At 42.7% G+C, this 23,929-nt stretch overlaps 1 protein-coding gene across 3 annotated transcripts in view; it reads right to left on the bottom strand.

Moving 5' to 3' along the window:
* HMG20A (high mobility group 20A) overlaps positions 1-23,929 on the bottom strand; it is a 131,080-nt gene that overhangs the window by 65,316 nt on the left and 41,835 nt on the right. The window contains exons 1-2 of one of the 3 annotated variants that reach the window (XM_014538912.1): positions 7,522-7,582; positions 4,452-4,544 (exon numbers count right to left, since the gene is read on the bottom strand). In XM_014538912.1, coding sequence (XP_014394398.1) covers positions 4,452-4,540 — 89 coding nt within the window. In that variant the 5' untranslated portion in view covers positions 4,541-4,544; positions 7,522-7,582. Of the gene's footprint in view, positions 1-4,347; positions 4,351-4,451; positions 4,545-5,102; positions 5,108-7,521; positions 7,583-23,929 lie in introns of those variants that run through there. The other 2 variants (XM_014538913.1, XM_005865318.2) reach the window with 2 other exon arrangements.

The raw sequence follows: 23,929 nt of genomic DNA, 5'->3' as shown, positions 1-23,929 counted from the left end.
TTGAAATATTAATATTTATTGCATGTAACATTTAAAACCATTTTTCTTGAAATATTAATGTTTATTGCATGTAACATTATTATTATATTTAAAATTGTTTTTCTTGAAATATTAATATTTATTGCATGTAACATTTAAAACCATTTTTCTTGAAATATTAATGTTTATTGCATGTAATATTATATTTAAAATAATTTTTTGAAATATTAATGTTTATTGCCTGTAATATTATTATATTTAAAATTGTTTTTGTTGAAATATTAATATTTATTGCATGTAACATTATATTTAAAATCGTTTTTGTTGAAATATTAATGTTTATTGCATGTAATATTAAAAAAGAAAACCAAAAAACTGTGGTACATCTACACAGTGGAATACTATGCTGCTGTGAAAAAGAAGGAACTCTTACCATTTGCAACAGCATAGACGGACCTGGAGAGAATCATGCTAATTGAAATAAGCCAGTCCGAGAAAGATAAGTATCACATGAACTCACTCATTTGTGGAATATAATGAACAACATAAACCGATGAACAAAAATAGATCCAGAGACACAGAAGTATCAAACAGACTGTCAAACCTCAGAGGGAAGGCAGGGGAGGGTGGAAGGGGTGGTAAGAGATCAACCAAAGGACTTATATGCATGCATATAATAAGCATAATTAGCCGACACAGACAATAAGGGGGTGAGGGCCTGTGCTGGGGGGTGGGAGTGTGCTGGAAGAGGTCAATGGGGGGAAAAGGAGACATATGTAATACTTTCAACAATAAAAAATTAATAAGAAAAAGAAAGAAAATGGCACAGCTAAAATAAGTTCAAAAATGAAAAAAATAAGACAAAACAAAACAAAATGAAAAAAAGAAAACCCACAATAAATTACAAAAAAGAAGTGGTTATTAATCAAGTAAAAAGTTGCAGATGTTACGTATGGTAGGCTAGAAAGTATCTGTTAAATCTGAAGACTTAAAATTTGCTGGCAATTTTACGAAGTAGTTTTAATGAAACGTTGGAAATAAAAAAACAGATTACAGTAGACTTAGAAATGAATGAAAGCAGATGCACATTGTTCTGAAAAATGAAAGAATTTATCCTTTTTCTCTGCATCCTTGCCAGCACTTACCATTTGATGATTTGTTGATCATAGCCATTCTGACAAGTGTGAGATGGTACCTCATTGTCATTTTGATTTGCATCTCTCAGATACTGTATTTGAGTATGTTTTCTTATGTCTCTTGGCCTTCTGTATGTCCTCTTTCAAAAAGTGTCTATTTAAGTCCTTTGCCCATTTTTTGATTAGATTGGGCTTCACACCAGTAGCACAGCCATTACCTGGAAGCTCATTAAATGTAGAATCTCTCATACTGACTCCAGAACCTACATTTTAATAAACTCTGTAGGCAATGCATATGTACATTACAGTTTGAGAAGCAGTGATGTAGTCCTCAATTACTCCTCTTTCCCTCACATACTTTGCTCCAGCCACACTGACCTCTTGGCTATTTCTAAAAGGCAGAAACACATCTACCTTTGGTATTCATTCCTCCCTCTACCTAGAATAACTGCAGGCTAGTTACCTTCCTTTCTTTGTTATGCCCAGATTTCAGGATCCCCAAGAACCCACATCAGGGAGCCAGTCTGATGCAATAGCATAAGAGTCTTTATTCGAGCTAGCTCGGCTCCCCCACCTTGTCGACGCAGCGACAGGAAGCAGAGAGAGAGAACTCTGTGTGGAGAGGGGTTTTATAGGGGGTTGGAGTAAGGGGAGGAGAAAGGGCTGTGGCCTTGCCGATTGGCCAGGCGCAAGTCGGTGTCTTGTTCCTGGGTGTGGCTAGCAGAGGCTGACTTCCGGGAAGCTCCTTGCCAAGCACATGGCCAAGGTAAGATGGAGCACTTACCCTGGGGCAAGATGGAGGGTGTAGCCCTTACCCTGGGGCAAGATGGAGGGCGTAGCCCTCGCCCTTTCATCTTCAGGCCTTTATTAAAGTCATTTTCTCATTAAAGTCTTTCTGGGCCATCCTATCTAAAACTGACCTATAGTTCTTTTAATCCATAGTTATTATCTTTAATCTATAGTTATTTTAATTTATAGTTCTTATCAACATAGTATGTATTTTACTTATTTATCCTGTTTTCTTTGTCTGACTTCCCTGGTAGGATTTGAGCTCTACAGGGGCTGGGATTTATGTCTGTTTTGATCATTGCTTACTAGTAATATATGGTACCTAGAACAGTGTATGTACATAGTAGACACCCAGAAAAGTTTTTATTGAATGAATTGGATGTAGCAATAGGCAGTCTTTAGCAAAGTCTTGGAGAACAAGACTGAATATAGTAAAGTGAGAGGCAGATATTAGTGAGGTAGAAAATAAATTTTAAGAAAGGAAACAGAATTACAAAGTGTACTCTATTTTAAAGAGCTCTAGCTAATATTAAAATAATTCATTTTGGGGATTAGCTAGCACTTCAATCTATTAGTGAATATATTTCTTCTTTGGCAAATAATTTCTAAATAGAAAACATAAAAGATAAAGTGTAACAGATTTTTATGGGTTTCAAGTATAGCCCTTGAAAAAAAATATTAAAAATTTTCCATCACCTTTGAAACCCATTAAGTTCTCTCCATTCTACATCTTAAGTATCTCCTAGCTTTCTTTCCCTATTCTCAGAGGCCTTTCACAATTTATGAGAAGCACCTGGTAATTAAACCCTAAGACTGTTGGCTCCTCTGATTCAAACAGCTCCTCTGTTCAAACTGTGGGACAAGATAACCTACTCTCAAGATACATTCTGGCATCCCTCTCCTCCCTGCTGTTTTAACTTCTCAGGGGTAGTTCTCACCAAGGAGTCTCTACTTAGTAGAAAATTCAAACAAGCCTCTTTTGAACTCTTCATAACTTTTGCTCTGAGCTTGTTTTATTGGGAAAAATACTGATAAGACACCTCCTTAGGACATCTGCTGGACTGTCTCCTGGAAAGCAAACAAACTAACTTTTCAAGACAACCCCCTGGTATCTGCTCACCTTCAACAAAATCCGCCTTCCTTCCTTGTCGCTTAGCAACTGCAATTGCTTGCTCTTTAAAAGCAGAAGCCCCTCTTTGTTCCCTGCCCTGTACTGACTAGCAATACACTGGCCCTTTCCTCCCTTAGAAAGTAAAATAAATTTCATCTCTGCATCTCTTCTCTTAGTTGTGAATTCTTTCACAGCTCCCATTGCTGTCACTGGCTAATGCTTAAACACCCTCTATGCGCTCTTTCACCTCCATCCATCCCCCTCCATTTCTGTAATCACCACTCTGCTGCCCAAGTCCATAGTTCTCTAGCCCTTTTCTATATCCCTTTACTTATCTGTGCGAACATAGCAAAGTTAATGATATCCTATATAACAAGTGTAACAACTGGAACGACCAGAGACCAGAACCACCAAGACCCCTCGCTAGGCTGGCCCCGCCCCCAAGCAAGCGGTTAGGGGTGATCAAGCAGGCTGGCAGAGTGGTTAGGGGTGATCAGGTAGGCAGACTAGCAGTTAGGGGTGATCAGGTAGGCAGGCAAGTGGTTAGGGGCGATCAGGTAGGCAGGCCAGTGGATAGGGGCAAGCAGGTAGTCTGATGGCCCCTCACAGGGCTGGCCCCGTTCCCCAGCAAAGAAAGAGAGAGGCCCAGGCCACTGGCGGCAACTCTGTGGCAGGTGTGTGTCCGGCCAGGAATCACCCCGCAGAGGGAGGCCCAGGCCAGTCAAGCCATCGCACCCCACGCCTGTTGCCTGCAGAGGAGGTCACCAGTGGCAGGGGAGAGGGAGGCAGAGCTGCACAGATGGCAAGCAGTAGCAGCGGCAGGAGTGGGGCCAGCTGCCTGCAGCCAGGGGAAAGAAAGCCCCAATAGGCCCTGATCTCAGGCCAGACCTAGGGACTCTACCTGAGGGGTCCTGGATTGTGAGAGGGTGCAGGCCGGGCTGAGGGACTGTCCCCACCGCCCCCCCTCAAATGCACGAATTTTCGTGCACCAGGCCTCTAGTAGGAGAATAAAAAAGAAAAGAAGTCAGCTACAGCTCCAAGGTACTTTGAAGAAAGAACCATATTTTAAAAAAATATGATCTTAAAAAAAAAATCAGACCTCTGGGGGACAACTGTTTTGATATCTGTGACAATTCAAACAGAAGATGCATTTCATTTTCAGAGCTAATCCTGTGATAGATATTGCCTTAAAGCTGACTATGTAATTCTCTTAACCGTGAGTTGCTGATGTTTGCTAGACCCCACATATTACTGTTCACAGGAGCCAGAGCACTGCAAGTGACAGTTGAATGCAGATTATAATAGTTCTCTCTGCAAAGTGCAACAACCTACCTTCTATTCTTATGATATAAACTGCCTCTTTAGCACCTATACTTTGTCAGAAGCTTTGTTTTGAAGCCTAGGCAGAGGCACAGTGTCCCAATGCAGCTGCTTACCGGGTTGTAGCCAGATCACTATTCTCCTTGGAGCCATCTTCCTCTGCATAAAGGGAAGGCAGCGTGGAACTAGTCATCAAAGTTTCCATCTCTCTAACAGAAAGAAAGAATAAAAAATAATTAATGGCTTAATTACTTCCAGTTCAAGTTTCACTAATTTAAGAGCTAGCCTTCCTTAACTTTATCACATCAGCAGCAGAATAGAAACTGACCTGATTATTTATCTTCTTGACTCGGACACATCAATTTAAACTCTATGGTTAAAGAATGGGCTTTCAGTGGACAGAGCCTCAGCCTGCAGACTGAAGGGTCCCAGGTTCAATTCTGCTCAAGGGCACATGCCTGGTTTGTGGGCTCGATCCCCAGTGGGGGGCATGCAGAAGGCAGCTGATCAATGATTCTCCCTCATCATTGATGTTTCTCTCTCTCCCTCTCCCTTCCTTTCTGAAATATATAAAAATATGTTTAAAAAAATGGGCTTTCAATCCTGGTCTTAATCAACTAAACAGACTTAAAATAGTTAGATTTTTTTACAACCCAGACACAGTATGGAAAATTCCTTTTTTATTTATTCAGAATATCTTTAAAAGTATTCTTCATTTCCTGTAGAAATTGTTAAGCAGTACTGCAACCCTGAGCAAGTTATTCAACCTCTTTGAGATACCATCTCATTACCTTAGACAAAATTACTGACCTACGCACAGGATTATTGTAAAGGATTAAACTGAAAGTGCTTCCTAAACAGAGAAAGGCTAATAGACGGTAAGTGCTTTGAGTATCTATAATAATAAAAGCGTAATATATTAATTAGACCGGACGTTCTTCCGGATGAAGTGGAGGCTGCGAGGAAAGCTGAGGTCCCGGTGCCTGCCAGTGGCCAGAGGGAAGCTGGTGCTGGCAGCCTGGAGAAGGAAGGCCTACTCTTGCACGAATTTCGTGCATCGGGCCTTTAGTTATTATATAAAGAAAGGTATTATTATTACAGCTTTACCAGTTCTCAATCCCAAATAAATTATCCTTAGATTAAATGATGACAAACTGAGCCCGCTAAAAGGAAATAATGCCAAGGAAGTGGAGGATAGAAGGCATAATGATGTGGTTCAGTTAAAGAAACCATACTTCTAGGTCAGAAATATGCTCTACATCACTATGATGAGTAACAAAAATAGATATATCTGGGTACAGGAAACTAAGCTAACTTGAAGAAAACAAATAAATCACTAAAACTTGAGGTTATCAGACTGAGAGGATAAGGGATAGGGACAAAGAAAAGAGAGTAATTTCATTTAGCATATGTGGGAGCACAGCTCCTTGGATGCTGGGTATTAGGTGGAGACATAAGAAGGTGTAGGTATATATAAGAGAAACTTTAATGTAGACCAAGTAGCCATTGCTACAGAAGGAGCCATCAGACAAAGGAGTTCTTCAAAATAGCCCCACAAAAGTAAGCACCGGCTGGTTAGTGGCAGCTTATACACATACTCAAACAAAAGAGACTCCTGCCAATTAGTGTTATATACTCAAACAAAAGAGGCCTCATGCCCCTTAGTGACGCTAGTGCTACATTAACATAAACAGGTTACATAAGGGTGCATTTGTGCAGTACGTATATTGCTACTACTGAGTCATTGCCCTCCCACAGGCATAGGGCAAAGGGGCCTTTCACCTAATAATACAGTTGTGTCCTTGCCTGCACGCATGCGTATGGCAAATTGGCCTTGGTCATCTGGCATACTCTGATTAGGGTTCCCACACACTACAAAAATGTGTTTTTTCCCTTCAGTGCTTACCACCCAGAGCTTTACTCCACATTGCTAAAAGCAGCAGCCTTCCATTCATAATGAAAATGATATTCAAACAAAACAATCAAAAGTGACCCCAAACATTAGTCACATAAGTGGAACTGAAAACCATGCAAGAAATAGTGCTGCAATCAACTGGGAGAACTGAGATGCAAATTAGGAGTTCACTTGGGAGCTCCTTCCATAGTTATTTCAGGTGCGGCTGCCAAAGATACCCCGTGAACTAGCAATCAAAAGGAAAGCACAGCAGCCTAAATAGATCTAGAATTCATCCTATTGAGGTGGAAATAAGAAAATGCAGATGACATGGACACCCTATTCTAACTATTCAATAAATTTACTTCCAAATGAATGATTTACTTCTTATTTTTATTTTCTCATTTTTACTTCTAAATTTATTTAGCAGACCAAGTTCAATAAATAGTTTAATGTGAAAAAACTGCATCTCTGTTTACCTTCTACCCATTATAGTGGGTAAAGCATGGAAGGCATAGAGAGGAACTTCTCTTCGGCAACGCAGTAAAGAGTTTCTTTCATGTGCATGGATGCTTGCTAGTCCTTTTCAATTCCTCAAGATAGAGAGCTTACAGGGGGCTGTAACAAATCCTGCAAAAATCCATTCTAGATGTTTTCTAGAATAATCCTGACACAAGTGTACTTAAATTTTATTCACATTATACACAGGCCAGATTAGAGCCCAGGCTTTAAAGACTACTAATATAACCTTAAACCAATATTTATCTTACCAAAAGAAAACTATCAATTAGATGGCATACAGTCAAACTGTATACCAAGAGCAAACATTCAAATAGTCAGATATATACCCCCAAACCTTAAAAGGACTCATTTTACTGGCTTCTTTCTAAAAGTCTCCTTTTAAATATACTAGAGGCCAGGTGCATGAAATTTGTGCATGGTGGGTGGAGGTGTCCCTCAGCCCAGCCTGCACCCTCTCCAATCTGGGACCCCTCTCACAATCCGGGACTGCTGGCTCCTAACCACTCGCCTGCCTGCCTGATCACCCCTAATGCTTCTGTCTGCCAGCCTGATTGCCCCCTAACCACTTCCTTGCTGGCCTGATTGACACCTAACCGCTCCCCTGCCAGCCTGATTGACACCTAACTGCTCCCCTGCTGGCCCAATCACCCCCAACTGCCCTCCCTGCCAGCCCAATCGCCCCCAACTGCTCTCCCCTGCCGGCCATCTTGTGATGACGTGGGGGTGGCCATCTTGTGATGCAAGGGTGTGAGGGTCAATTTGCATATTACCTCTTTATTATATAGGATGGCCTTTGAAGAAACTCAATACTCAGCGTCACTCCCACACCTCAAAAGAAGTGGACAGATTAAGGGTCTTTTAATTCATTAGGACAACACTACCCTCTTTGGGTGTTTCCCAGATATCTAGTTATTTTAGAAATATGGGGAGACAGCTGGACTACCTAACCTAAACATATAAACAGATCATATAAACAAAGGAAGTTCAGAGAACACACATTTCTTCCTTTTCCTTTTATAAACTTGGCTTCAGATGTGATTTTTCTAGTGTTACTGAATAGTCAGGTCCCTAAAAAATGAGTAATAAAGTAGGTAGAAGGTTAGTGGCCAAGATTAACAAAAGAAGGAAATGAGGAATTGGTTTAGTGAAACACAAAATCCTCTAAACTACTATAATAAGTTGGAAAATAAAATAATTCCCAAGAATATGATTAGGATCCTGTAAGACTGCTTTCATAAGGTCCTTGGAGGGGTGACTTAAACCAAATCACGGATACTAAGCCACTAATTGCCAAAAGCCCTTCAGGCATCTGTGCCTGATAATGTCCCAGTAGAGAGGTCACACTGAACTTTGAAATGCCATGCAAAGCACTTATGAAATGTAATGAATGCTGCTCTGGAAAGGGAAAGAAGATCAATATGTACAAAGGCCAAGAAATATACTAGTTTGGTTCTCAACTGGTGTTTAAGTAAATGGGTATATCATGTACGTGGAAGAATGGAAAAATGGTATTACCTTGGGGTTTACACTTTGTTTTTTTTTTTATTTTTAATTCTTTATTGTTGAGAGTATTACAGATGTCCCCTTTCCCCCCTTCCATTGCTCTCCTCCACCCAGATCCCACCCCGCCCAAGGCCTTCACCAGCCTATTGTCAGTGTCCCTGGATAGTGTGTGTGTATCTATCTATCTATCTATCTATCTATTCCCTTTGGTTAATCTCTTCCCACCCCTGTCCTTCCCTCTGTGATTCACCAACCTGTTCTATGTTTCCATACCTGGTTCTCTTTTATTCATCAGTTCATTTTGTTCATTTATTTTAATTTTTAGATTCAATTGTATTTATTGCCATTTTATTGTTCATATTTTTAATCTTTTTTCTTCTTCTTCTTAAAGAAGACCCTTTAACATTTCATGGGCCTAGCCGGTTTGGCTCAGTGGACAGAGCATTGGCCTGTGAAAAGGGTCCTGCTGGGTTCCATTCTGGTCAAGGGCACATGACAGGTTTGCAGGCTCAATCCCCAGTAGGGGGCATGCAAGATGCAGCCAATCAATGATTCTCTCTCATCATCGATATTTCTATTTCTCTCTCCCTCTCCTTTCCTCTGGGAAATCAATAAAAATATATTTAAAAAACACACACAAAAAACCATTTCATGTAACACTGGTTTGGTGGTGGTGAACTCCTTTTGCTTTTTCTTGTCTGTTAGGGTCTTTATCTGACCTTCAATTCTAAATGAGAGCTTTGCTGGGTAGAGTAATCTTGGTTGTAGGCCCTCCCTTTTCATCACTTTGAATATTTCTTACCACTCCCTTCTGGCCTGCAAAGTTTCTATTGAAAAATCAGTTGATATCATATGGGCACTCCCTTGTAGATAACTGCTTTTCTCTTGTTGCTTTTAAGGTTCTCTCTTTGTCTTTAACCTTAGGCATTTTAATTATGATGTGTCTTGGTGTGGGCCTCTTTGGGTACATCTTGTTTGGGACTCTCTGCACTTCCTGTAAGTCTATTTCTTTCACCAGGTGGGGGAAGTTTTCTGTCATTGAGAGGAAAAAAGGGAGAGGGAGAACGGAAAACATTGATGTGAGTTTCACACACACACCCTAGCCTGACCAAACCCACAATCTGGGCATGTGCATAGGATGATGCTCAACCAACTGAACCACACTGGCCAGGGCAAGATTGTATGTTTTGAGAAGGAAAATCAGACATCTTTATAAAAACTCTAGTGCCGTGGACAAAAAAAGGAGCCACATATTAAACATGAAAAGCTTAGGGGAGGCCTATGTAGCGGCCTCACAAACTCAGAGACAGAAAGTAACCACAATGGATGGTCTGGAATTAAAACTTTCTAACTAAAAGCAGTTCATGGTGGTAGTCATGTCCTAGGGCAGTATTTTTCCTAACCAAGGTCCATTTTCACCTTAACTGAGCCTGTCTTTTTGCATCTAGGATAACATACCTGATAAAATGCCTTTGGAATAACAAAGTAATTTCCTTTTTTCTAAACCCTCAGGACACCTCAAGGCACAACCACTGTCCATACCAAGATATTCAGCAGTGAAATTTAAAAACCTATAGATAGGAGGGTATATTATGTCTTGAATCCCCACCCAACTTGCCCTTCAGATTAGCTGAGAGCTCATCTGTGCTTGCCTTGAGTCTTTAATAAATATGCTATGCATGCTTTAATTTTTTAATATAATGGCTTTATCACAATGCAATCAAAGTCTCTCGTGTAAATTCATTTATATGAGCATGACAAGTACCATGGTGAGGACAGCCCTCTCCCTGACTCAGGGGGTTGTTCAATAATACCTCCCTGGTGTCTGTGAGAGTTACCTCTACCTCTCCACCTCTCTTCACACCTGTGAGGCAGCAGAAGACAGTAACCTGGACCTGAATGGTTACAGGGTCCAGACCTCCAGCAGGCTAAAGATAACATTTTGACCTAAGTTATGTTTCAGTTTTTTACCCAAGGTAAAAAGACACCCTGGCTACTTTCCCACAAGACCAGAAGGACACCAGAAAAGACCTCAGAACTGTCTTTAAGACTTGAAAAGGGATTAAACATGGCAGCTGGCAGGACTGGAGTTAAGCAGAGTCTGAGTGAGTATGGGAGTGAGAGGGGTGTGTGTGAAAGTGCATGGTGTGTGTGAGGGACAGTTAGATCTCGCAGGGGCCTTGGGGGTGGGTGGATCAGGCTGTTCTGGACAAAGAGAACCTGCCAGCACCACAGGCACTCCCCTGGTGGTAATGCTCTGGCTCAGAAACCACGCCATCTTGAAGGGGGGAGCTGCAGCAGCTAGAAGCACAGCCTTGTCACCATCCAGACTAGCCTTGGACACCATCATGGGTCCACCAGCCGGTGGAATGCCAGCAGGACCTCAATAGTGCACCCCTGCTGACCCCACATACTTGCTGACCCCCTGAGCACCTGCAGTGGACACCTGAGGGACCAGTTCTGTGGCAGAAGAGAGTACAGCTCAGAACAGAGACAATCAAGGTGGATACATACAACTCTGATTGGGGGAAGACTCAAGGCAGACCTAGCCTATGGGATAAAGGGTCCCCGACTATTGGACAACTAGGGGCTTCAACCTCTCGGACCTCAATCAGGTTGCCCAGGGCCAGAGACTCACATTCACCTGCACTAGAGTAGCTTCTAGGAGGCCCAGGAACCAGATTCAACAACATTAGAGCAAAATCCAGTGAGCCCCACAAAAAGCGGACCCAAAGGTCTTTGAGTGTGTATGGTTTTGCTTTTTGGTGTGTGTGTGTGTGTGACAGAGAGAGTGGATTTTCTGTGTTTTGTTTTCTGTTTTTTTTGGTCTCCTTTTTTTTTCTCTCCTCTTGCATATCTCTAATTTCTTTGTTTCCTTTGATTCTATTCTACTTTAGCCTATAATTGTTATTAATTTTTCTTAGTTTTGCTTTTCTTTATTGTCATTTCTTTTCTATTTTACTTTTCCTATCTAGAAATTAATATAGTCATTATTACTTTTTTAATTCCATTAATGTTACTTCATTTATTTTGTTTCCTCTTCTTTTTTCCTCCTATAGTAGTTCTTTTAGCATTTTCCTTACCTCTATTTAGGCATCTTTTCATCTTCTTCTTTCTCTCTCTATTTTTTTTTTATATCCCCTCTAAATCTTTGGTCACATGTCTTTTAGTATACTTTTTATTTTTTCCTGTGTGTTGCTTTCTTTTCTTCTTCCTTTTAAAATATATTTCTTTATTGATTTCAGAGAGAAGGGAGAGGAGAGAGAGAGATAGAAACATCAATGATGAGAGAGAATCATTCATCGGCTGCCTCCTGCACACCCCCCACTGGGGATCGAGCCCGCAACCCAGGCATGTGCGCTTGGTCGGGATCGAACCCGGGACCCCTCAGTCCGCAGGCTGACGCTCTATCCACTGAGCCAAGCCGGCCAGGGCTTCTTCTTCCTTTTAAATCTTTCCTGTTGTTACTGCATCGAGTAGCTTGATTTTCATGGTGTCTTACTCCATTCTGTCAGCATCTATATAACAGCTGGTTGATCCACACTGGCAGCAAGTTGGAGGGGTGATCCTTCCCACTAATGAGACATCAACAATCAAGTCCCAATTACAACAGGAGAGCCCAGATAACACACACACACACACACACACACACACACACACACACACAGGGGCAATCCTAGAGCTTCCAGCTCAGGTGAACAAAGAGATTACACCACTGAACCCCTCAAGACAATTTCTACATGAGGTCATCCCACAAAGACAGGGAGGCATAACAGTTATAGCTAATACACAGAAGCAAATACAAAGAGATAGATAAAATGGGGAGACAAAGACATAATACCCAAATGAGAGAAAAGAAGGAATGTCCAGAAAAAGAACTAAATGAGATGGAGGCAAGCAACCTATCAGACATAGAATTCAAAGCAATGGTTATAAAGATGCTTAAGGAATGTAGTGAAAATTACAACAGCATGAAAAGGGGAATAGAGGCTATGAACAAGAACCAGACAGAAATGAAGAACACATGGGAAAGTATTAAAAGTACACTGAATGGCCCAGCTGGCATGGCTCAGTGACTGAGCATCAGCCTATGAACCAGGAGGTCATGGTTCGATTCCCGGTCAGGGCACATGCCTGGATTGCAGGCTCAATCCCCAGTGAGGGCGTGCAGAAGGCAGTCAATCAATGATTTTCTCTTATCATTGATGTTTCTATCTCTCTTTTCCTTTCCCTTCCTCTCTGAAATCAATAAAAAATATATTTTAAAAAGCGCAGATTGGATGAAGCAGAAGAACAAATCAGCGATTTGGAAGAAAAGGTAGAAATAAATACCCAATTAGAGCAGCAAATAAAAAAAAGAATTAAAAAGCAGGAAGATAGCTTAAGGGAGCTCTGGGACAACATGAAATGTAACAAAATTCGCAATATAGGAATACCAGGAGGGGAACAGGGAGAGCAAGGAACAGAGAACCCATTTAAAGAAATAATGACAGAAAACCCAACCTGGTGAAGGAAAATGCCACACAAGTTCAGGAGGCACAGAGAATCCCAAATCAAGATGAACCCAAACAGATCTACACCTAGACACACCATAATTAAAATGGCAAATGTTGAAGACAAAGAAAGAATCTCAAAGACAGCAAGAGAGAAACAGAAAATTACCTACAAAGGAGTTCCCATTACATTGTCAGCTGACTTCTTAATAGAAACACTTCAGGCCAGAAGGGAGTGGCATGAAATCCTCAAAGTAATGAAAAGCAAGGACCTAAATCCAAGATTACTGTATCCAGCAAGGCTATCATTTACAATTTAAAATGAAATAAAAAGCTTTCCAGACAAAGAAAGGTTAAAGAAATACATTATCACCAAAACAGCAATGCAAGAAATGTTAAGAAGAAAAGGAGAAAGAGAGGACCATAGGCATAAAGAAAATAAAAATGGCAATAAATACATACCTGACAATAACTTTAAATGTATATTGATTAAATGCTCCAGTACAAAGACATGGAGAGACTGAATGGATAAGAAAACATGACCCAGCCCTAACCGGTTTGGCTCTCAGTGGATAGAGCGTTGACCTGTGGACTCAAGGGTCCCAGGTTAGATTCCGGTCAAGGACATGTACCTTGGTTGCGGGCACATCCCCTCACATGTCTTTTAGTATACTTTTTATTTTTTCCTGTGTGTTGCTTTCTTTTCTTCTTCCTTTTAAAATATATTTCTTTATTGATTTCAGAGAGAAGGGAGAGGAGAGAGAGAGATAGAAACATCAATGATGAGAGAGAATCATTCATCGGCTGCCTCCTGCACACCCCCCACTGGGGATCGAGCCCGCAACCCAGGCATGTGCGCTTGGTCGGGATCGAACCCGGGACCCCTCAGTCCGCAGGCTGACGCTCTATCCACTGAGCCAAGCCGGCCAGGGCTTCTTCTTCCTTTTAAATCTTTCCTGTTGTTACTGCATCGAGTAGCTTGATTTTCATGGTGTCTTACTCCATTCTGTCAGCATCTATATAACAGCTGGTTGATCCACACTGGCAGCAAGTTGGAGGGGTGATCCTTCCCACTAATGAGACATCAACAATCAAGTCCCAATTACAACAGGAGAGCCCAGATAACACACACACACACACACACACACACACACACACACACACACAGGGGCAATCCTAGAGCTTCCAGCTCAGGTGAACAAAGAGATTACACCACTGAACCCCTCAAGACAATTTCTACATGAGGTCATCCCACAAAGACAGGGAGGCATAACAGTTATAGCTAATACACAGAAGCAAATACAAAGAGATAGATAAAATGGGGAGACAAAGACATAATACCCAAATGAGAGAAAAGAAGGAATGTCCAGAAAAAGAACTAAATGAGATGGAGGCAAGCAACCTATCAGACATAGAATTCAAAGCAATGGTTATAAAGATGCTTAAGGAATGTAGTGAAAATTACAACAGCATGAAAAGGGGAATAGAGGCTATGAACAAGAACCAGACAGAAATGAAGAACACATGGGAAAGTATTAAAAGTACACTGAATGGCCCAGCTGGCATGGCTCAGTGACTGAGCATCAGCCTATGAACCAGGAGGTCATGGTTCGATTCCCGGTCAGGGCACATGCCTGGATTGCAGGCTCAATCCCCAGTGAGGGCGTGCAGAAGGCAGTCAATCAATGATTTTCTCTTATCATTGATGTTTCTATCTCTCTTTTCCTTTCCCTTCCTCTCTGAAATCAATAAAAAATATATTTTAAAAAGCGCAGATTGGATGAAGCAGAAGAACAAATCAGCAATTTGGAAGAAAAGGTAGAAATAAATACCCAATTAGAGCAGCAAATAAAAAAAAGAATTAAAAAGCAGGAAGATAGCTTAAGGGAGCTCTGGGACAACATGAAATGTAACAAAATTCGCAATATAGGAATACCAGGAGGGGAACAGGGAGAGCAAGGAACAGAGAACCCATTTAAAGAAATAATGACAGAAAACCCAACCTGGTGAAGGAAAATGCCACACAAGTTCAGGAGGCACAGAGAATCCCAAATCAAGATGAACCCAAACAGATCTACACCTAGACACACCATAAAAAAAATGGCAAATGTTGAAGACAAAGAAAGAATCTCAAAGACAGCAAGAGAGAAACAGAAAATTACCTACAAAGGAGTTCCCACATTGTCAGCAACTGACTTCTCAATAGAAACACTTCAGGCCAGAAAGGAGTGGTATGAAGCACTTGAAATAATGAAAAGCAAGGGGCTAAATTAAAGACTACTGTATCCAGAGAGGCTATCATTTAAAATTGAAGGTAAAATAAAAAGCTTTCCAGACAAAAAAGTTTAAAGGAGTACATTACCACCAAACCAACAATGCAAAAAAATGTTAAAGGGACTTCTTTAAGAAGAAGAAGAAAAATAAAGAGGATCATTAGCATAATCAAAATGGAAAAGGCAATAAATAAATACCTGTCCTATATAATAAAAGCGTAGTATGCAAATTGTCCCCTTAACTGAGAGTTCTTCTGGGAGTTCAACCACAGTTCAGGGCTGGCCAGTAGTGGCAGGCAGCTGGGGAAGGGAGGGAGGCCCTGGGGGTGTGCAGAAGGCAGCTGATCGATGTTTCTCTCTCATTGATGTTTCTAACTCTCTAACCCTCTCCCTTCCTGTCTGTAAAAAATCAATAAAATATATTTTAAAAAATCATCACTTAAAAAGAAAAAGAAAAAGAAAAAAGAAAACATGATCCATATTATGCTGTCTACAAGGGACCCAACTCAGAACAAAAGATATACACAGAATGAAAGTGAAGGGATGGCAAAATATATTCCATGCAAATGGAAAGGGAAAAAAAAGCTAGGGTAGCAATACTCGTATCAGACAAAACAGACTTCAAACAAAGGCCATAACAAGAGACAAAGAAGGCCACTTCATAATACTAAAGGGAATGATTCAACAAGAAAACAGAACCCCTGTAAACATATAAGCACCCAATATAGGAGGACCAAAGTACATAAAAAACTCTTAACAGACTTTATGGGAGAGACTGACAGCAATACAGTCATAGTAGGGGACTTTAACACCTCATTGACATCACTGGATAGATCTTCCAGACAAAAAATGAACAAGCAAACAGAGGCCTTAAATGACAAACTAGATCAGATGGATCTAACTGGTATTTACAGAACATGTCACCCCAAAGCAACAGAATATACATTCTTCTCAAGCACACATGGAACATTCTCAAAAAAGAACACATGTTAGGGCACAAAACAAGTCTATACAAATTCAAGAAGCTTGATATAATACCAAGCATCTTCTCTGATCACAAAGGGTCCCCACTGGGGTGCCTGGCCAGCCTGGATGAGGGGATGATGGCTGTTTGCAGCTGGTCACACCCCCTTCAGGGTGGGGGTCCCCACTGGGGTGCCTGGCCAGCCTGGATGAGGGGATGATGGCTGTTTGCAGCTGGTCACACCCCCTTCAGGGTGGGGGTCCCCACTGGGGTGCCTGGCCAGCCTGGATGAGGGGATGATGGCTGTTTGCAGCTGGTCACACCCCCTTCAGGGTGGGGGTCCCCACTGGGGTGCCTGGCCAGCCTGGATGAGGGGATGATGGCTGTTTGCAGCTGGTCACACCCCCTTCAGGGTGGGGGTCCCCACTGGGGTGCCTGGCCAGCCTGGATGAGGGGATGATGGCTGTTTGCAGCTGGTCACACCCCCTTCAGGGTGGGGGTCCCCACTGGGGTGCCTGGCCAGCCTGGATGAGGGGATGATGGCTGTTTGCAGCTGGTCACACCCCCTTCAGGGTGGGGGTCCCCACTGGGGTGCCTGGCCAGCCTGGATGAGGGGATGATGGCTGTTTGCAGCTGGTCACACCCCCTTCAGGGTGGGGGTCCCCACTGGGGTGCCTGGCCAGCCTGGATGAGGGGATGATGGCTGTTTGCAGCTGGTCACACCCCCTTCAGGGTGGGGGTCCCCACTGGGGTGCCTGGCCAGCCTGGATGAGGGGATGATGGCTGTTTGCAGCTGGTCACACCCCCTTCAGGGTGGGGGTCCCCACTGGGGTGCCTGGCCAGCCTGGATGAGGGGATGATGGCTGTTTGCAGCTGGTCACACCCCCTTCAGGGTGGGGGTCCCCACTGGGGTGCCTGGCCAGCCTGGATGAGGGGATGATGGCTGTTTGCAGCTGGTCACACCCCCTTCAGGGTGGGGGTCCCCACTGGGGTGCCTGGCCAGCCTGGATGAGGGGATGATGGCTGTTTGCAGCTGGTCACACCCCCTTCAGGGTGGGGGTCCCCACTGGGGTGCCTGGCCAGCCTGGATGAGGGGATGATGGCTGTTTGCAGCTGGTCACACACCCTTCAGGGTGGGGGTCCCCACTGGGGTGCCTGGCCAGCCTGGATGAGGGGATGATGGCTGTTTGCAGCTGGTCACACACCCTTCAGGGTGGGGGTCCCCACTGGGGTGCCTGGCCAGCCTGGATGAGGGGATGATGGCTGTTTGCAACTGGTCACACCCCCTTCAGGGTGGGGTCCCCACTGGGGTGCCTGGCCAGTCTGGGTGAGCGGCTGAGGGCCGTTTTCAGGCTGGCGGGCGACTGAAGCTACCAACCTCTCCTTTTTTTCTTTTTTTTTTTTATTCTGGGATTTATTTACCTTCTATGGCTGTCACTGGAGCTGAGAGCAGGCTTTAGCTCTGAGGCTTGGCTCCAGCTCTGAGACCTCGGCTGCTGATCTGGGTTTGTTTGGGTTCTATAATTGAAAGACTGTTTCAGCTCCAGCTCCAAGGCCGGCCAGCTTGTTTAGCTTCTATAATTGCAACATAGTTGCTTAGAGTGCAGCTGAGAGCAGGGAACCTTGGCTTCCTCCATCACTGGAGCAAGCAAGCCCCCTGTTCGCTTCAGCTGCCTGGCTGCTGGCCGCCATCTTGGTTGGCAGTTAATTTGCATATCTCGCTGATTAGCCAATGGGAAGGGTAGTGAAGTTACAGTTAATTAACGTGTTTCTCTATTATTAGATAGATGAATGGGTTACCAATGAGATCAAACAAAAAATTAAAAACTTCCTGGAAACAAAGGAAAAGGGACACACAACTACTCAAAACATATGGGACATGGCGAAAGGAGTACTGAGAAAGAAGTACATAGCACTACAGGCGTATCTCAAGAAACAAGGAAAAGGACTAATAAAATATTTAACCCTACAACTAAATGAATTAGAAAGAGAACAGTAAGAAAAGCCCAGAGGAAGTAGAAGGAAGGAAATATTGCAGATCAGAGTGGAAATAAATGACATAGAGACTGAAAAACAAAACAAAACAAAACAGTACAAAAGGCCAATAAATCCAAGAGCTGATTCTTTGAAAAGATAAACAAGATTGAGGAACCCCTAGTCAGTCTCATTAGGAAACAAAGAGAGAGGACCGAAATAAATAAATCAGAAATGAAAGGAGAGATATAACAACAGACACCACAGAATTACAAAGGATTATAAATGTACTCTGAACAACTATATGCTAACAACCTGGGTGAAATGGACAAATTCCTAGAAACATACAATCTTCCAAAACTCAGTCAAGAAGAATCAGAAAACCTGAAAAGGCCAATAACAACCAATGAAATTGAAGCAGTAATTAAAAAACTTCCAGCAAACAAAAGTCCTGGACCAGATGGATTTACAGTAGAACTTTAACAAACATTCCAAGAACTAACACCTGTCCTTCTCAAACTATTCCAAAAAATTCAAGTGGAAGGGACACTTTCAAGCTCTTTTTATGAAGCCAGCATTATACTAATTCCAAAACCAGATAAAGACACTACAAAGAAAGAAAATTGCAGGCCAATATCCCTGATGAACACAGATGCTAAAATCCTCAACAAATTATTAGCAAATCAGATCCAGCAATAAACTAAATGATCATATTCCATGATCAAGTAGAATTTATTCCAGGGATGCAAGGCTGGTAGAATATACACAAATCAATAAATATGATACATCACATAAACAAACTGAAAGATAAAACCATGTGATCATATCAACAGATACAGAAAAAGCACTCAACAAAATCCAGTACTCATTTTTGATAAAAATGCTCAGTAAAGAGGGAATACATAAAGACCATATATGACAAAGCTACAGCCAAAATAATAATCAATAGGCAAGAACTAAAAGTGTTTCCCTTAACAACAGGACCAAGACAGGGATGTCCACTTTCACCACTCTTACTCAACAAAGTACTAGAAGTCCTTGCCACAGCAATCAGATAAGAACAGATAAAAGGCATCCAAATTGAAAAGGAGGAAGTAAAACTGTCATAATTCACAGATGACATGATATTGTATGTAGAAAACCCTGAAGACTCTACCAGGAAACTACTAGACTTAATAAATGAATTCAGCAAGGTAGCTGGATAAAAAATCAACATCAGAAATCGATGACATTTTTATATACAAATAATGAACTCTCAGAAACAGAAACTAAAAAAGCAATCACATTTACCAATGCAACAACAACAAAAAAAGATACCTAGGAATAAAATTAACCAAGTAGGTAAAAGACCCGTGATTAGAAAACTATAGGACATTGAAAAAAGAAATAAGAAAAATGGGTTCTGTTCTGAGTGTCACATGTAGAGCAGCTTGATTGCTCTACATGCAAAGTTGACATCAAGAGATTTTGGAAGCATAATTTTTTGATACTTGGGCAGCTGGTGATAGTTGGTGCTGGCGCCCGCAAAAAAAAAAAAAATAGAGAGAAATAAGGAAGATACAAACAAATAGAAACATATAAAATATACCATGTTCATGGGTTGGAAGAATTAACATCATTAAAATGGCCATTCTACCCAAAGCAATCTTTAGATTCAATGGTGAAATTTAGATTCAGTGGTGAAAGTATAATTGCATACTTCACAGAGCTAGAACAAATATTCCAAAAATTTATATGGAACCATACAAGACCCCGAATATCTGTAGCACTCTTGTGAAAGAAGAACGAAGTAGGAGGGATCACAATGCCAGATAACAAACTATACTATAAAGCCATTATTACCAAAACAGCCTTTTACTAGAACAAGAATAGGCATATAGACCAATGGATTAGAACAGAGACCCCATAAACTGACCCACACCATTATGGTCAATTAATATTTGATAAAGGAGACAAGAACATACAATGCAGTATAAATAGTCTCTTCAACAAGTGGGGAAACTGGACAGACACATGCGAAAACATAAAACTAGACCACCAACTTACACCACACAAAAATAAACTCAAGATGGATAAAAGACTTAAACATAAGTCATATCTCTAATATGCAAATCAACCGAATGGCGGCACGACTGGTCACTATCATGTGCACTGACTCCCAGGGGGCAGAGTTGAGCATATGTATCCTGAGAGGGAGGCAACCAGCGATGGGGGGTGGGGCCGGCCAGTGGGCGGCACCAGGCCGCCAGCCAAGGCGGGTGCCAGTGGGGCGGGGAGAGAGGGGCAATTGCCCCGCCCACATTGCCTCACAGATGGCCCTGATCACTGGCCAGGCCTAGGGACCCTACCCTATATATTGGGAACAGTCTCTTAGATTTAAAAATTAAATCCTGGCAAGGCTACTCTAACACTGAAAAAACAGGACGATGCAGCAATGACATGTATAGACTCTGGCTTGCACATTTTGTGGTCGGCCCTGATTCTGACACTTATTAACTGTGTGACAAAGCCAATTACTTAACTTCTCTCTGCTTCAGTTTTCCACCCATAGATGGGGAATATAGTACTACTGTCTCACAAGGATCATGTTATGTACTACTTTTTATAATCAGGGGGAAAAAAAATTGTAGCTGTCCATACAACAAGATGCCTTTCACCTGTATGAAAAGTATGGTCAATGGTGCATGCAGCATCCTGGATTGCAAGAGGGATGTCCGACTGCCGGTTTAGGCCACAACATCCCCCGAGGGGTTCCGAACTGCAGGAGAATGCAGGCCGGGCTGAGGGGATCCCTCCCCACCCCATGCATGAATTTCGTGCATTTGGCCTCTACTGAAACCATAAAATCTTAGAGGAGAATATAGGAAGTAAAATCTCAAATATCTCACATAGCAATGTTTACAGATACATCTCCTAGGGCAGTGGTCGGCAAACTGTGGTTCGTGAGCCATATGCCACTCTTTGGCCCCTTGAATGTGGCTCTTCCACAAAATACCGACTTCTGTGTATGGGCCACGAAGTTTCAATCGCACTGTACGTGCACACCTGCACGTGGTATTCTGTGGAAGAGCCACACTCAAGGGGACAAAAAGTCGCATGTGGCTTGCGAGCCGCAGTTTGCCGACCAGGGTCCTAGGGCAAATGAAACTAAGGAGAAAATAAACAAATGGGACTACATCAAAATAAAAAGCTTCTGCACAGCAAAAGAAACCACCAACAAAATGAAAAGGGAACCCACTGTATGGGAGAACATATTTACCACTGATCTATCTGATAAGGGGTTGATAGCCAAAAATACAAATTACTCATACAACTCAACAAAAGGAAGACAAACAATCCAATGAAAAAATGGGGAGAAGTCATGAATACATATTTCTTCAAAGAGGGCATACAAATGGCCAAGTGACATATGAAAAAATGCTCAAAGTCACTCGTCACCTGAGAAATGCAAATTAAAACCACAATGAGATATCACCTCACACCTGTCAGAATGACTATCATAAAAGAATCAACAAACAACAAATGCTGGAGAGAATGTGGAATAAAGGGAACACTAGTTCACTGCTGGTGGGAATGCAGATTGGTGCAGTCACTATGGAAAACAGTATGGAGTTTCCTCAAAAAATTAAAAATGGAACTTCTGTTTGACCCAGCAATCCCACTTTTAGGCATATATCCTAAAAACCCTGAAACACCAATCAGAAAGAATATTCACGCCCCTATGTTCATAGCAGCATTATTTACAATAGTGAAGATCTGGAAACAGCCCAAGTGTCCATCTGTAGATGAATCAATAAAAAACTTGGAGACATTTACACTATGGCATACTATGCAGCTGTAAAAAAGAGGGATCTCTTACCATTTGGGATAGCATGGATAGACCTGGAAAATATGATGCTAAGCAAAATAAGCCAATCTGAGAAAGATAAATATAACATGATAGCACTTATTTGTGGAATATAATGAACAGAATGAATTGACCAACAAAATAAGAACTGAAGCATGGAGGCATGGATCAAATTGACATACCTCAACGTGGGGTTGGGGGGATGAGAAGAGATAAACCAAAGAACTTATATACTTATGATAGGCCCGGTGCACAAATTTGTGCACGGGTGGGGTTCCTCGGCCTGGCCGGCAATGGGGGCCGATTGGGGCCATGTCGCCCAGTACCGATCAGGGCTGTGGGAGGTTGGCCAGGTGGGGGCAGGAGCTGTTGAGGGATGTTTAATGAACCAAAGACGCAGAGGTAAGACGAGCACACAGGATGATTGATGCCGGACAGAGGGCTACAGCTTGCTCAGGCATGTAGCAAACTCTGCACTCTCACCATCGCTTTTATTGGGGTTTGGTACAAGGTTAGTGCGTCAGCAGTTAATCAACTAAATCTTGTTTTGTTCTATATTATTACAATAGTGTATTGAAGACAACTTGCAGCTGTGCCCTCCCTTTCTGCTCTACACGCACGACTATTTAATCTTAGCCTTTCTCAAGAAGGTAAATGTTCCTGGAACTCAAGATTGTGTGCAATCTTGACCCAGCATGACTCACTTGCAAGTCACACTGTGCTCCTGATATAACATTCACTTCTTCTTGGCAGGACTTCAGATCCTTGCTTACAAATGTTTAGCTACAGGAGCTGGAGGTGGGGGGAGGTTGGCTGGCAAGCCGGGGGAGGCCATGGGAGGTTGGTGAGCCTGGGGGAGGGGGCGCGGGAGGTTGGCCAGCTGGGGGGAGAAGCTGCGGGAGGTTGGCCATCCGGCCGGGGGGAGGGACCACAGGAGATTGGCCGGCCACAGGACGTTGTCTATGGGAGCACACTGACCACCAGGGGGCAGCTCCTGCATTGAGCATCTGCGCCCTGGTGGCCAGTGCACGTCATGGTGACTGGTCAACCTGTCATTCTGGTGGTTCGGTCATAACAGTCGCTTAGGCTTTTATATATATAGATAGACATAGTCCATGGAAGACCTGGGGGGTAGGGTGGGTAGGGGCTAGGAAGAGGAGGATAAGGGGGAGGGGTGGGAGAAATTTCTGTAATACTATCAACAATAAAATTTTTTTTTAAAAGACCAGAAGAAATAATAGATTACCCTACCTGACCTCTAACCAATCAGCTTCCACCATAGCTTCTGAACCTCCCACCTCTGGTGTCTTGTGATTTTGCCCTATACCTGTGGTCGGCAAACTGCGGCTCGCGAGCCACATGTGGCTCTTTGGCCCCTTGAGTGGGGCTCTTCCACAAAATACCACATGCGGGCGCGTGTACAGTGCGATTGAAACTTCGTGGCTCACGTGCAGAAGTCAGTTTTCGCCCTGGGCGAGACTATTTTGAAGAAGTACTGTTGATATCTGGCTCTGTTGACTAATGAGTTTGCTGACCACTGCCCTATACAATCTATAACCTACACACCATTGGGAGTTTGGGCTTTTGAATATTACCTTCCCATTCTCCTGGATGGCATTATCTATCTATAATAATGAAAGCACAATATGCTAATTAGACCGAACGTCCTTCTGGACGTCCTTTCGGATGAAGCCGGGCGGCGAAGCCGCGGGCTCGCACCTCCACAGCTGCATTCTCCAGCCATGAGCCCTGCGTCTGGCTCCCATCCCAAAGGGGTGGGGGGGCAGGACGCGATTGGCTCCGGGTGGGTGGGCGGTAGGGCGCCCTTGACAGCCAGGGATCCGGATCCATCCCACTGATGTTAGCACCACTTTTATATCATTTCTTCCTTATGAAGCATCTAGGGCGGGGTGGGCAACCTTTTTGTGAGTGCGTGACAAAACCAGCAAAATCTCTGACTCAAAATTCTTCTGCATGCCAACCCTAATTTTTTGAGAACATGTTACGCCTACTTGATATCTCTTAAGGTGTATGTATGTGAAGAACCTTGAAGAAATAATAAAATTCATTCGAGCGACAAAAACACAGTATATGATGATGAAAAATACATTTATTTTTTAATGT

The sequence above is a fragment of the Myotis brandtii genome, unplaced genomic scaffold, assembly GCF_000412655.1.
Source record: "Myotis brandtii unplaced genomic scaffold, ASM41265v1 scaffold205, whole genome shotgun sequence".
NCBI lineage: Eukaryota > Metazoa > Chordata > Mammalia > Chiroptera > Vespertilionidae > Myotis > Myotis brandtii.
This window is presented reverse-complemented; position numbering and strand designations above follow the sequence as displayed.